The sequence below is a fragment of the Emys orbicularis genome, chromosome 1 (assembly GCF_028017835.1).
Source record: "Emys orbicularis isolate rEmyOrb1 chromosome 1, rEmyOrb1.hap1, whole genome shotgun sequence".
NCBI lineage: Eukaryota > Metazoa > Chordata > Testudines > Emydidae > Emys > Emys orbicularis.
Window position 1 is genome coordinate 167,619,587 of NC_088683.1, and position 15,748 is coordinate 167,635,334.

Sequence of the window (15,748 nt, forward strand, 5' to 3'; positions counted from 1 at the left end):
CTTATTCATTTTCTTCATACCAGTCAAGGTTTTATAGACCTCTATCATATCCCCTCCAGTTGTCTCTTTTTCAAGCTGAAAAGTCCCAGTCTTTTTAATCTCTCCTCATATGGAAGCTGCTCCATAAACCTAATAGTTTTAGCTGCCCTTCTCTGTACTTTTCCAATTCCAATATATCTTTTTTGCAATAGGGTGTCCAGATTTGCACACAGTATTCAAGATGTAGGTTGGGGGAGGGATAGCTCAGTGGTTTGAGCATTAGCCCGCTAAACCCAGGGTTGTGAGTTCAATCCTTGAGGAGGCCACTTAGAGATCGGGGGCAAAATCAGTACTTGGCCCTGCTAGTGAAGGCAGGGGGCTGGACTCAATGACCTTTCAAGGTCCCTTCCAGTTCTAGGAGATAGGATATCTCTATAAAATAAATCACGGATTTATACAGCAGCATTATGATATTTTCTGTCTTGTTACCTATCCCTTTCCTAATGGTTCCTGACATTCTGTTAGCTTTTTTGACTGCCACTGCACATTGAGTGGATGTTTTCAGAGAAGTATCCACAATGACTCCAAGATCTCTTTCTTGAGTGGTAACAACTAATTTAGACCCCATCATTTTGTATGTATAGTTCGGATTATGTTTGTCAGCGTGTATTACTTTGCATACATCAACATTGAATTTCATTTGCCTTTTTGTTGTCCAATCACCCAGTTTTGTGAGGTCCTTTTGTAACTCTTCGCAGTATGCTTTGAACTTAACTATTTTGAATAACTTTGTGTCATCTGAAAATTTTGCCACCTCACTGTTTACCCCTTTTCCAGTTCATTTATGACTATGTTGAACAGTACTGGTGCCCGGGACATACCTCTGGGGGACATCACTATTTACCTCTCTCCATTCTGAAAACTGACCATTTATTCCTACCCCCTGTTTCCTATCTTTTAACCAGATACTGATCCGTAAGAGGACCTTCCCATTTATCCCATGACTGCTTACTTCTTGTAAGATTGTAAGCTTACAAGCAATCCTTGTAAACCTTTTTTTTTCTTTTTTTTTTTTGAGGCAGCCAACAATCTATGCCAGGGGTAGGCAACTTATGGCATGCGTGCCAAAGGCAGCACACGAGCTGATTTTCAGTGGCACTCACACTGCCCGGGTCCTTCCCACCGGTCCGGGGGACTCTACATTTTAATTTAATTTTAAATGAAGCTTCTTAAACATTTTAAAAACCTTATTTATTTTACATACAACTATAGTTTAGTTATATATTATAGACTTATAGAAAGAGACCTTCTAAAAACGTTAAAATGTATTACTGGCACGCGAAACCTTAAATCAGAGTGAATTAATGAAGACTCGGCACATCACTTCTGATAGGCTGCCGATCCGTGATCTATGCTATAGGATTAGAACAACTTCTGCAGTAGCACAGCTCCACCATCATTAAAACCCGTAACTTTGATTTGAGAAGTGAAATCCAACATGGATACGATTTTGGATTTCTTTTGTGGCAGTTTTACACAGACAATAGGAAAATAAAACCCCCCAAAGAGTAAATTTGAGATCTGGAGCTCATAATGTGTCTTTGCAAAAGTTTGCCAAATTCAATACTTAAGCTGCTATAAACAAAATTTATAATACCACAGTGAGATATATATATGGTTGGGGAAAGTGTATAAAAACACTTCCCCCAACCATACTGGACTGTTTTATTAGTCTAAAACTGAAACTTTATGATGGAAAGATTCACCTAGGTTATCCTCAACGCTTCCCTCTGTCCAGTAATAATATTACATTATACTTGTCAGCTGCTATTCATTACTATTACGTCTACTGAATTAAAGTAAAGCGCTTGTAGCGTATGGAGTATTTGTTCACCATAATTAACCTCAATTGCTACCCATATTTTATTGGGCTAGTGCACGACCACGTGCACCCAGTACTCCTGTTGACCCAAATAACTCTTTTGGGTGTGCAAGGACTACAGGGCCAACTTATTAAGGACCAAATTCTGGCAGTTGTTTTGTCCAGCAATAGATGCCATCCAGAAAACTGATGCACAGCAAGGGCAGAAGTTTTCTATTTCATTCTGACTCACTCCACGTAACACTCTGTGCAACAAGAGCTGCAAAGGGACATTTCAAGATAGAATCGAGCTGAGAGTCAACAGGGTTGCCAAATCATATTTGGTGTTTTTCTGAAAGCTCCAGTTCATAGATTTTAAGGCCAGAAGGGACCATTCGATCATAGACTCACAGACTTTCAGGCTAGAAGGGACCATCATGATCATCTAGTCTGACCTGCACATTGCAGGCCACAGAACCTGACCCATCCACTCCTGTAATAGGTCCACAACCCTAACCTCTGGCTGAGTTACTGAAGTCCTCAAATCTTGATTTAAAGATTTGATTTAAAGTTACAGAAAATCCAGCACTGTCTATAGTTCAAACCAGCAAGTGAGCCGGGCCCCCTGCTGCAGAGGAAGGCAAACCCCTTCCCCCAGGATTTCTGCCAAACTGACCTGGGGAAAACTTCTTCCCAACCTCAAATATGGTGACCAGTTAGACTCTGAGCATGTGGGCGAGACCCAGCAGCCAGACACCAGGAAAAGAATTCTCTGTAGAAACTCAGTGACCTCCAAATCTAGTGTCCCATCACTGGCCACTGGAGATATTTACTAATAGCAGTCACAGATAGGATATATGCCATTGTATTGTAGGCAACCTCATCACATCAGCCCCTCCATAAATTTATCAAGTTCAGTCTTGAAACAAGTTAGGTTTTTTTGCCACACTTCTCCCCTTGGAAGGCTGTTCCTGAACTTCACTCCTCTGATGATTAGAAACCTTCATTTAATTTCAAGACTAAACTTCTTAATGGACAATTTCCATCCATTTGTTCTTGGGCCAATATTGGCACTTAACTTAAATAACTCCTCCCCCTCCCTGGTATTTATCCCTCTGTTATATTTATAGAGAACAATCACATCTCCCCTCAGCCTTCGTTTTGTTAAGCTAAACAAGCCAAGCTCCTTAAGTCTTCTCTTGTAATGCAGGTTCTCCATTCCTCTGATCATCCTAGTAGCCTTTATCTGCACTTGTTCCAGTTTGAATTCCTCTTTCTTAAACATGAGAGACCAGAACTTCACATAGTATTCCAGATGAAGTCTCACCAGTACTTGTGCAATGGTAACAACTCTTCCTTATCTCTACTGGAAATACCTTGGCACAAAATCAGAAAGGCTAAGGCACATAATGAGTTACATCTAACATAAATTGATGTTAATAATTGATGATGTCAAGAAAGCAGAGGTGTTTAATACTTATTTTCACTTAAAAGGGTATGAGGGTGACCAGATGCTCAACACAATTAATATTAACAATAAGGGAGAAGGAATGCAAGCCAAAATAGGAAAAGAACAGGTTAAAGAATATTGACATAAGTTAGAAGTATTCAAGTCTGCAGGGCTTAATGAAATTCATCCTACGGTACTTAAGGAGCTAGCTGAAGCAATCTTGGAATCATTGAAAGTTATCTTTGAGAACTCATGGAGGATGGGTGAGGTCCTAGGGGACTGGAGTAAAGCAAACATAGTACCTATCTTTAAAAAGGGGAACAAAGTGGACATGGGGAATTATAGACCAGTCAGCCAATCTTTGATACCTGAAAAGATACTGGAACGAATTATTAAACAACGTTAGCCCCTAGATGATGATAAAGAATAGCCATCATGGATTTGTCAAGAACAAATCATGCCAAACCAACCTAATTTCCTTCTGTGACAGGGTTACTGGACTAGTGGATAGTGGGGGAAGAAGTCAATGTGATAGATCTTGATCTAATGAGGCTTTTGGCACAGTCCCACATCACGTTCTCATAAACAAAGTAGGGAAATGCACTCTAGGTGCAATTTTTATAAGGTGCGTGCACAACTGTTGAAAGACTATATTCAACAAGTAGTTATCAATAGTTTTCTGTCAAACTAGGAAGGTGTACCTAGTGGGGTCACCCAGGGGCCTGTGCTGGGTCTGGTACTAGTCAATATTTTCATTAATGACTTGGATAATGGAGTAGAGAGTATGCTTATGAAATGTGCGGATGACAACAAGCTGGGAGGGGTCACAAGCACAGGATTAGAATTCAAAATGACCTTGACAAATTGGAGAATTGGTCTGAAATCAACAAGATGAAATTCAATAAAGAGAAGTGCAAAATATTTCATTTAAGGAGGAAAAATCAAGATGGGGAATAACTGGCTAGTGGTAGGTTACAGTGGATGACAAACTGAGTATGAATTAACAATGTAATGCAGTTGCAAAAAAGGCCAGTATCATTCAGCAGTGTATTAACAGGAGTGTTGTATGTAAGACATGGGAGGTAATAGGAGTGCTCTACTCAACACTGGTGAGGCCTCAGCTGGAGTATTGTGTCCAATTCTGGGTGCCACACTTCAGGAAAGATGTGGACAAATTGGAGAGCGTTTAGAGGAGAGCAACAAAAATGATAAAAGGTTTAGAAAACCTAACCTATAAGGAAAGGTTAAAAAAACTGGGCATGTTCAGTCATCAAATATGTAAAGAGCTGTTATAAAGATGACTGATCAATTGTTCTCCATGTCTACTAGAGGTAGGACAAGAAGTAATGGGCTTAATCTACAGCAAGGGAGATTTAGGTTAAATAGTAGGAAAAACTTTCTAACTACAAAGGTAGTTAAACTCTGGAATAGGTTTCCAAAGGAGGTTGTGGAATCCCTGTTTTAAGAACAGGCTGGACAAATAGTTGTCAAAGGGGTTCTAGGTTTACTTGGCCCTGCCTCAGTGCAGGGAGCTAGACTTGATAACCTTTCAAGGTCTTTTTCAGCCCTACATTTCTATGATTCTATGAAATAATCAATGTGTGCCTTATTTCTAATTTTAATTTGTCTGGCTTCAGCTTCTAACCATTGGTTTTTGTTAATACTTTCTTTGCTAGATTAAAGAGCGCTTTAATTTCCAGTATTTTCTCGCCATAAAGGTACTTATATACAGTAATCAAGTCATCTCTCCAACTTCTTTTTGATAAATTAAAAGAGTTCCTAGCATTCTGTGACACTGTTCATACAGAGCAGCTGCTCAGATGCCACAAGGGCCTCCGAAGCAGCAGCAACTGGAGGACTTCACTGAATAGCTGGTACCCACAGTAGAGCACTGAGGGCTAGTTTCAAAATGCCCTTATTAGCTGCCACAGATAGAACTAAGGCATGTTGCAGTGGTCCACCTACTTTTTTTTTTTTAAATCTGGAGTAGTCATTGTACAGAACTGTTTTCAGCCAGAACACAGACTCACAATAATGCTCCATTTTGCATTGTAATGTGCTTCTGTTTTGTGGCCAGTGGTAAAGAACTAGAATTTGTCTCAGTATCACTGTCAGCAATGAGACAGCTGGAGAGATGATCTTTATTTACAGCACTTACAAAAGTTAAAACAACAATTCAGCCAATCAGAATTCATCATATTGATCACTAATATATATCATACATTCTAAAAAATAAAAAAGTGTTTATTTCTGGCAGTTCAGGCTTCTGATTAGTGAAATACTGAATTTTTTCTTTTTCTCTTTTGAAGGGCCTGTAGATGCCAATCACCATCAGCACAAGGTGCTGGAAAGTGACAGTCTCAGCTTCAGAAAATGAGGGTTCAATCTTACTCCTACAGATTTCAATCGGAGCAGGGCTGTGCCCTCAGTAAAATGGCAACCATGTTGGTGCTGAAAAGAGCATTAATTCTCTTCAGGGACAGCATTATACTATACCACATGTGTAGATTTTCAGGAAATGTCTTGATATTGTTTTATTTTCACTTGAAATAAATACATGTATGCAGCAATATTCTAAGAGACTAATGAGAACAACAGGTAAAAGATTGCCAGAGCAGCAATTTGCATTTCATAATTTGGAGATATTACTTTATCTTTTTATTGAATCATGAATTATTCAAGGCAATTTGAACATTTAAGTTGGGGTTTGTTTGTTTTTTAAAGGCACTACAAAGTATTAAAGTAAATTGCTAGATTTTCAAGTTATATTTATTAGGCCTGTTACACACAATATTATGCAGCCTATTGCAAAAGCTTTTTTTTTTTTTTAATACCACATCTGTGAAAAAGAGAGATTTCATTAAGGCAGTCTTTGGTAGCCCTCACTCTACAACGAAAGTAGCATAAACATAGTACTGACCCAGTGTGTTCAATGGTAATTCAGTCGTAGGTGCTATGCTAGATTCTGCGGATTCCAGTTCATTTTGACTGTGAGCTATGAGAAAAGAAGAGTTATTTTTTTCTTTCAGTACACATTCACTTTACACTTTGTCCATAACACGCTAAGCATGCTTCAAGCCAGAACTGACCAGACTGGTTTAACAGCTGTAACATCTCATTTCATGAAGGTAGCATGCTATATGATGGGGTCTAAAATGGCTGATACCACTCAAGAAAGAGATCTTGGAGTCATTGTGGATAGTTCTCTGAAAACAACGTGCAGCAGCAGTCAAAAAAGCAAACAGAATGTTGGGAATCATTAAGACAGGGGTAGATAATAAGACAGATAATATTATATTGCCTCTATATAAATCCATGGTATGCCCACATCTTGAATACTGTGTGCAGATGTGGTCGCCCCATCTCAAAAAAGATATATTGGAATTGGAAAAGGTTCAGAAATGGGCAACAAAAATGATTAGAGGTCTGGAATGATTTCCGTATGAGGAGAGATTAATATGACTAGGATTTTTCAGCTTGGAAAAGAGACTAAGGGGGGATATGATAGAGGTCTATAAAATCATGACTGACGTGGAGAAAGTAAATAAGGAAGTGTTATTTACTCCTTCTCATAACACAAGAGCTAGGGGTCACCAAATGAAATTATTAGGCAGCAGGTTTAAAACAAACAAAAGGAAGTATTTCTTCACACAATGCAGGCAACCTGTGGAACTCCTTGAGAGAGGATGATGTGAAGGCCAAGTCTATGACAGAGTTCAAAAAACAACTAGATAAGTTCACGGAGGCTAGGTCCATCAATGGCTATTAGCCAGGATGGACAGGGATGGTGTCCCTAGCATCTGTTTGCCAGAAGCTGGGGGATGGATCACTTGATGATTACCTTTTCTTTTCATTCCCTCTGGGGCACCTGGCATTATTTCACCCCTGAGGCCCAAACAGTTATATGGCCATTTCAAAAACTAAATCTTTGGATGTTTTCTGCTGTGGAATGGAAACCAATGCCAGAAAACCAGATATTGCAACACATGCTGCTTCTTTAGGACCCAACTCAACTTCCACCGAAGTCAGCAGAAGTGTTGCAACTGACACAAGTGGAAGATGGGCTGGGGGTCCTTACAGAGAAATAAATCAAGCAAGTTAGCTTTCTGAAAGCTTGTGACAAAAAGTTATTGACAAGGGATAGAAAGACAATTTAAAAAAAAAAGAACCACTGTACTTTTCTGTCGTACTTCAAAGGTTAGCCTGTCACATGGTTCAAAAGTAATCATAAAAAAAGGACAAAACACACTCAGAATTCATGGGGGTGTTTTTTGTTGTTGTTGTTTTTTTTAAAGGGGTCAGCTGTTTTGCCTTTTCATATGATATCTGAATCTGGCAGTCAAGTTAGCGGAACCATGTACATAATAAAATAAGACATTTCAGGTTTGTCCACAATTAGAATAAAATAAAACAGGCTATTTGATGTTTTTTATTGCATGCAGCAGAGACTCAGGCCATTGTTGTAATAAAAGGAGTTCAGGGAGCAGTAAGCTTAAGGGTTAAAATTAACATGGAGAAAAAGATGGTTTTACCTGGAGATGCCTCTGATTTCTCTGAGGCAGCAGACACGGTAGGTTTAATGCTTTCCTGAACTGATTCAATGGTAGCTACAAAGCAAAAGGTTAACACAATTGAGTGAGATAAGGCTGCTTAATGTCATGGCATGCAAGGCAGCAAGAATGGGTTTAAGAGTCAAAGGATTTATTAATCACTAAATTCCTGGATAGTAAAACCTGACGTGGAATTACAGTGGTGGCTCTAAAGAAACTCTTTACACACTTTAGCAAGTTTTGCACCAAGATTTTAATGCATTTTCTATTATAAGTACAAGGCAAGTGCAGAGGACTACTGCAGACTGAAATAACCTACCTATTTATCTTTGAAATAATGGCAAATATAGTTTCTTTTGAATAACATACATAATGAATTCCTGGATGCAGAGTGGTTTGTGGGTTTTTTGTATAACCCCTTTGCTAGAATTCCTCTTTGTGGCAGAAAGGCATTAAGCAATAAGGGAGTGTGTTTAGTGGTCAGAGCAGGGGAGATTTATGTCCAGAAGCTTTTGTGATAACTCACTGTGAAACATGGGCAAGTTGCTAAACTGTTCGGTGCCTCAGTTATACTATCTGTAAAATAGTGATAAAAATACTTACCCACCTCAAGATGTTGCAAGTTTTAGTTAGCACTTTACAAACTTCACAAACAAACACTTTGTATGAAAAATGCCATCTAAGAGCAACATATTATTATTATTCTCACTAGGCTGAAGGTGTTCTCTTGGGTAACACTGGTCTACAATTTTTGAGAAGTCGTCTGCTTCAGAGATAAAATGTGCTATTTATTATGTATTTTGAGGTGCTGAATTCAAATATGACAATTAAAACAACCGATTGGCTACTGTTTCTAAGATATTTAAGTTTTTACATTTTATGTCTATGTATATTGTGTAGATAGTAGAGTTTTAATCATAAATTGTAAACCTAGGTCTTTTCATGTGTTTATGGTTGCTTTACATGATAATATTTCACCTGTCCTGTTTATGTAACACTTTAAAAATCAGCAAAAGGGTTATATAAATAAAATGTATTATGAAACAAAAGGCAAAAAACTATTATGTACATAGTTTAGTCCTATTCAGTGTCTACTTGGCGCTTCTTGGCTTGTCTCTTGTATTCATTAAATGGAGCATCTCTTGTCACTGTCCAGCAATAGTCTGCAAGCATTGATGGGCTCCATTTGCCCTGATAGCGTTTCTCCATTGTTGCAATGTCCTGGTGAAATCGCTCGCCGTGTTCGTCGCTCACTGCTCCGCAGTTCGGTGGGAAAAAATCTAGATGAGAGTGCAAAAAATGTATCTTTAGTGACATGTTGCAACCAAGGCTTTTGTATGCCTTGAGGAGGTTTTCCACCAACAGCCTGTAGTTGTCTGCCTTGTTGTTTCCGAGAAAATTTATTGCCACTAACTGGAAGGCTTTCCATGCCGTCTTTTCCTTGCCACGCAGTGCATGGTCAAATGCATCATCTCGAAGAAGTTCACGAATCTGAGGACCAACAAAGACACCTTCCTGTATCTTAGCTTCACTTAACCTTGGAAATTTTCCACGGAGGTACTTGAAAGCTGCTTGTGTTTTGTCAATGGCCTTGACAAAGTTCTTCATCAGACCCAGCTTGATGTGTAAGGGTGGTAACAAAATCTTCCTTGATTCATCAACTGGTGGATGCTGAACACTTTTCCTCCCAGGCTCCAATGACTGTCGGAGTGGCCAATCTTTCTTGATGTAGTGGGAATCTCTTGCACGACTATCCCATTCGCAGAGAAAACAGCAGTACTTTGTGTATCCAGTCTGCAGACCAAGCAAGAGAGCAACAACCTTCAAATCGCCACAAAGCTGCCACTGATGTTGGTCATAGTTTATGCACCTCAAAAGTTGTTTCATGTTGTCATAGGTTTCCTTCATATGGACTGCATGGCCAACTGGAATTGATGGCAAAACATTGCCATTATGCAGTAAAACAGCTTTAAGACTCGTCTTTCATGAATCAATGAACAGTCTCCACTCATCTGGATCGTGAACGATGTTGAGGGCTGCCATCACACCATCGATGTTGTTGCAGGCTACAAGGTCACCTTCCATGAAGAAGAATGGGACAAGATCCTTTTGACGGTCACGGAACATGGAAACCCTAACATCACCTGCCAGGAGATTCCACTGCTGTAGTCTGGAGCCCAACAGCTCTGCCTTACTCTTGGGTAGTTCCAAATCCCTGACAAGGTCATTCAGTTCACCTTGTGTTATGAGGTGTGGTTCAGAGGAGGAGGAGGATGGGAGAAAATGTGGGTCCTGTGACATTGATGGTTCAGAACCAGAAGTTTCATCCTCTTCCTCGTCTGACTCAAGTGAGAATGATTCTGGTGCATCAGGAACTGGCAGTCCTTCTCCGTGGAGTACTGGGCGTATAGCTGATGAAATGTTTGGATAATGCACAGTCCACTTTTTCTTCTTTGACACACCTTTCCCAACTGGAGGCACCATGCAGAAGTAACAATTGCTGGTATGATCTGTTGGCTCTCTCCAAATCATTGGCACTGCAAAAGGCATAGATTTCCTTTTCCTGTTCAACCACTGGTGAAGATTTGTTGCACAAGTGTTGCAGCATATGTGTGGGGCCCACCTCTTGTCCTGATCTCCAATTTTGCAGCCAAAATAAAGGTGATAGGCTTTCTTAACCATAGTGGTTATACTGCGCTTTTGTGATGCAAAAGTCACTTCACCACAAACATAGCAGAAGTTATCTGCACTGTTCACACAAGTACGAGGCATCTCTGCTCACTTTGGCTAAACAGAAATGTGTCCCTTTGCAAAATCAAACACTGACAAATAAGAGAGCACAACACTGTATGATTTCTAGAGCTGATATAGGGCAATTTGTTCAGCAGAGTGATGTAAGCTTCGTTATGATTGCATCATCCATGACTTCTAGGAATAACATGATGCAATTCCTATCATGTATGACGCAATACCAGCTTCAGATTGCATCATTCATTGTTTTGCCTAAAAAGCAAGTACTGTCCAAACCCAGTCATAGATTTATTCATAGATCCAGTCAAAGATGTATTTTAGTCATTTCTGGTTTAAATTGAGATCCCTTCCCTTTATAACTCACTTATCCTCTGCCATTCCCAAGTCAAGGGTTGTATATACTGACCCAATAGCATATCTTGAAAACTAGAGACAATCAACAATTTTAAGCATCATTTTCGTTCTCAGTGACCCAGAATTAGTAAAGTTTGACTACATTTATTTCAGAAGCATTTTGGCTGTAGAGATTAGACCAAGAACATTTATTAGGAAAGGAGCCTTAAAGAGATTTATTCATATCAAACTGCATATCCACTTTGATAAATTGTCAGCACAACACCTATAGCACTCTGTAAACTTACAGAATTGATACATAACTTGTGACGTCATTCATATGCAAAGATTCTGCTAACTGTTGGCTTGATCCACCTCCCATGGAGGTCCATGAAAAGGTTCTCACTGACTTCAAGTGGAATTCAATTGGGACTTAGGAAAGAGAAGAATGTGCTAGTTGTTTGAAAAATGTGAAAGGGTGAGGAGACATAAGACAGCATTAAGAAATATGGGTTGTAGTGTTAAGAGAAAAAAAATTCCAAAGTGGAAAATACTAAGAAATGAGGGATGGAAGAGATCAGATCATAGAACAGTCTCTCTATGGCATCTCAGACCAAAGGGGAAGAGAGATGCAAATGAGAAAATGGTGGGATGCCTGGCTGCCAAAAACACTGAAAAACCCTAACCCTTCTGGTAGAACAGCATTTTTAGTTGTGATGACTAAAATCTGAACCAAAAATACAAACAAAAATCAAGGAGCTAACAAAACAGGTACTACACAACTCAGTTATCCTGCTTATTGTTATATCCCATCCCTCACCCTTCATTTGTTCATTGTCTATTTAGATTACAAGATGTTTGGCAAGGATATTATCTTCATTGTACGTGTTTCCATAGCTTGTAAAACACTGTTGGCAATACACAATAAAAAGTCCATAAAAGTAAAATATAACTATAACCACCTCTAAGATGGATGACAGTAGTTAATACATGGCACACTGTACAATGTTGGGAAAAGACAGTATTTTATATTTAGTACACATACACAAACATACGTCGTCTATATATAAAGCATCAATATGAGAGTATAGCACTGAACGTGAAATGATGGATTTCTTGAACTGTGTTCTTATGACTTTTTTTTTTTTTTTTGGACACTCACAATTTTCATGGTCAAGGACCTATACAAAGGATTACTTAACATTTTAACTTTGACCTACCCCATACAGCAAGTTAGTTTCCTATGGGTATAGTTTGCTTCAGAGAGCACTATACCTTTGTCCTATAACACAACAGCTTTTAATCATTGATGAAAGTAAGCATTTATCACGGTCAGTTTCAGCTTCACAAGAGAATACACAAAAGAAGTTAGACAAATATTTAGGTATTTTTTAAAAAGTTGAACATGAGGGAATCAGAACTGAAATTCTTGCTTGAATGCACAATAATTCAAGTAAATATTAACTGTGCTAGACAGAAATGCCATACAAGGAACATTGGCATATCACTTCAAAGGAATTTTTTTTAAAACTATAATGCTGGCAACATAGAGAAGTATACATTGTTGAACAGAAACAATGACACAAACAGAAGGTGGGACTACTTGACCATTTGTGATGCTAGTGTTCTGAACTCGAAAGATATCTGAAAAGAATGATCACTGCACAAAGAAAAAAATATGGAAGCAGCCCTCAAGGTGAACTATGAAAATATGAAAATAAATAAAATATTTTAGTAAATAAATATAGAGAATGTAATGATAATAATAGAAAAGTTTAACAATGTCTTTATTTGGAGCAAATGAACATACAGTCAGCATTTGCCAACAGTTAACATATAATTGTATTCGAAATACCACATTATCCTTCTATTCTTAAATTAGGAAATAACTAATAATTCTGTGGTATTTGTTAGCAAATGATGGTTGTTATTTTTTTTTGAGTGGCACTACTGTACAGTACATAAGTATACACAACTGCTGGATGTAAACAGGAAAAAAAATGAACAGAGGAAATGAAGCATTGGCATATATATGAGCTGCATGCCTATCTGCTTATGCAAGACAACATGCGTGAAAGCCATGCATAGGATTTGATTTAAAAGACAAAGAAATTTAAGTGGATGCAGCTGAGGTTGTTAGAGAGAGAGAGAGAGACAGACAGAGAGAGAGAGAGAGAGAGAGCTATTCTTTGAGTCACTAGGAAAGGTTCAATAAGGAATAGTGGAATATATTTACCATGATATAATAGCTAGCAAAGATGCATATCATCTGAAACCCCTCAGTAGCTGCACACAAGATGCATGACTTTTCATACGCTGACTCAAAAATTGAGTATCTACAAAGTTGTGATATTTTTGGAACCCCTCCCCCTCCCACTGAATTATAAAACTGGAGATATATGACACTGTTGTAAGAAGGGATCTTCATATGATAGGAAGTTGTTGAAGATCTCATGATTTTTAAAGATCAAAAGTGGAAACGGTCTATCAATCAGCCTGTTAGATAGTAAGATGTGCATCTGATAAGCACATAAAAAAGACGTAGATAAGGATTTTATCCTATGATGCTCAAAATTGTCAGCACAAAATATACACCATGGAAAGTTTAACTGTTTAAAAATTACCTGTTGAACTGATTATTTCAAAGTTAAATGACTGCTGAAGTATTCCAGTATTAAGAATGACAACAACAGTAAATAAAGTTAAAAAAAAATCTGCTGTCACTTGGTTAAAAATAGAAATGGGCAAGTATTTTGTGACAAATAATTTGAGAATCTTTCACTTCTTTTCTGTTCATGGGTCATTTTTCATACAGATCAATTATTCCTGAATGTATTTATTATTCAAAATTATTTATCAGATAATTTCTATGAATAATTCTGAGTCTAGCTTGTTCACAAAATTGTAGCCAGTTTTCAGTTCTCTACATCTGAGATGTCTTGATGGGAAACACAAGACCACTTTTTTTTTCCTGTTCCCTGATTGGATACATATAAATCTCAGGACCAAGTCTCCAGATCCAATAAATACGTATAGACTTGAGAAAGTAAATTTTCTCTAAATATTTGCAATATGAATTTATAAGTTATTTCTGCAATAACTCTGGCTATTGAACTCATTTACTAAAATATCTGTGAAAAGTGAGTACAAAAAGGGACGAAACAGTAAATTATTTTAAAAAGAATAGTCACTGAATATTTTTTATGCATCCAACTCTAGTTAAAATCAAGTGTTCAGTATCCGTACCCTGAACGGCTATGGTTAATGCCTATGTGCAGAAGTGTCCTACTTTTCCTTCCAGCACGTTAGGATGAATATAAAGAATAACTGAAAAGCAGACTTCTCGGTCACAGTTCAGACTGGAATTTGGCAATAGTCTTACCTGGAGGTTGTAGAATAAGAAATCTGCAAACACTTTTAGAGACTAAAAGATAATAGTTTCATCCAGAAGACAGTTGGCAATCCTTACACATTTTTTCTGCATTACTACATCCTAAATTTCTTTTGTTCCCTACATACTCTCCAGAAATACAAAAGTCTGGTGAACCACTCAATTTTGAATCTCCATACTGGACTGACTTGAGTTGTAGCTAGTCCAAGGAATTTATTGTCCATAATATTCCACATACTGTTATAGAAATTATTTGTTAAAAGTCCCACAAGGTAAACTGAATTTTTAACTTCAATAAATGGGTCTGCTCTATTCTCAAGTCATTTACTGGGTCAGAAATTTTAAGTGGAGAATAGAAACTATGTCTTCATGAGAATAATGATAGAGATCTTTAAAAAATAATGAAAATTGAGCTAGTCTGATCAGTTGTAAAATGGTGCTTCTTTGATGTACTCTGGTATACAACAAGCACAGTGAGATTTAAGGGCCGAATTCTGTGCCTTTTACTCATGCAAGTACTTCCATTCATTTGAAGTCAATCAGCAAGACAAGCAGGATTTGGCCATATATTCTGCTTCGTCAATAAGAACAAAGCGGAATAGTGACAACAAGACTATACACTAACTAAATTAAACCAAAGCAAAATCTTCTTCAAACAATTACTTTTCTAAACTTCTCATTCATTTCAATGCTTCTGTCATGGCTCTTTTGTAGCCCAGGTCCGCACCAATGAAGTCAATGCGAGTTTTGCAACTGACTCTAATGGGGGAAGAATCAGGCCCTTCTTCAGTTATAAAAACAGACCAGATAACGTGAAAGAGGTATAGTTTTATTGTAATGCTGTGGGATCTTAGAGAGTAGATCCATACACAATAAAATGAAATTATATTCCCCATTATTTAACACTAGAATCACAATCCCGCCCAAGCCTCGATCCTGTGGGAGTGTACATACAAATGCCAGGGACAGCTCCAGGGTTTTTGCCGCCCCAAGCAGTGGGGAAAAAAAAAAAAACTGCGATCGCGATCGGTGGCAGCTCCACCGCGCCGCTTTCTTCTTCGGCGACAATTCGACGGCAGGTCCTTCCCTCTGAGAGGGACAGGGACCCTCCGCCGAATTGCCGCCGAAGAGCCCGCCGTGCTGCCCCTTTCCCTTGGCCGCCCCAAGCACCTGCTTGCTCAGCTGGTGCCTGGAGCTGGCCCTGACAAATGCTAAAGGTTTTTTTGTTCGTTGGGGTTTTTTTGTGTGTGGTTGAGATGCACGGAATATCTGCCATACATACTGACAAATGGGATTGAATTTGCTAATTTTGGTACTTTCAGATACTTAACACTTAAAAATACATAAGATTAAAATTGTAATTATTTTTCATAGAAATTATCAGGTGATTATGGATGCCATTTTTGGTAATAATGATATTTCATCACCCATAA

General features: G+C 38.3%; 1 protein-coding gene across 1 annotated transcript in view; it reads right to left on the minus strand.

Annotated features, from left to right (window-relative positions):
• Window positions 1-15,748, minus strand: part of ABI3BP (ABI family member 3 binding protein) — a 302,067-nt gene that overhangs the window by 138,581 nt on the left and 147,738 nt on the right. Inside the window, exons 11-12 of the mRNA XM_065423543.1 lie at window positions 7,823-7,897; window positions 6,211-6,285 (exon numbers count right to left, since the gene is read on the minus strand). Coding sequence (XP_065279615.1) covers window positions 6,211-6,285; window positions 7,823-7,897 — 150 coding nt within the window. The remainder of the gene's footprint in view (window positions 1-6,210; window positions 6,286-7,822; window positions 7,898-15,748) is intronic.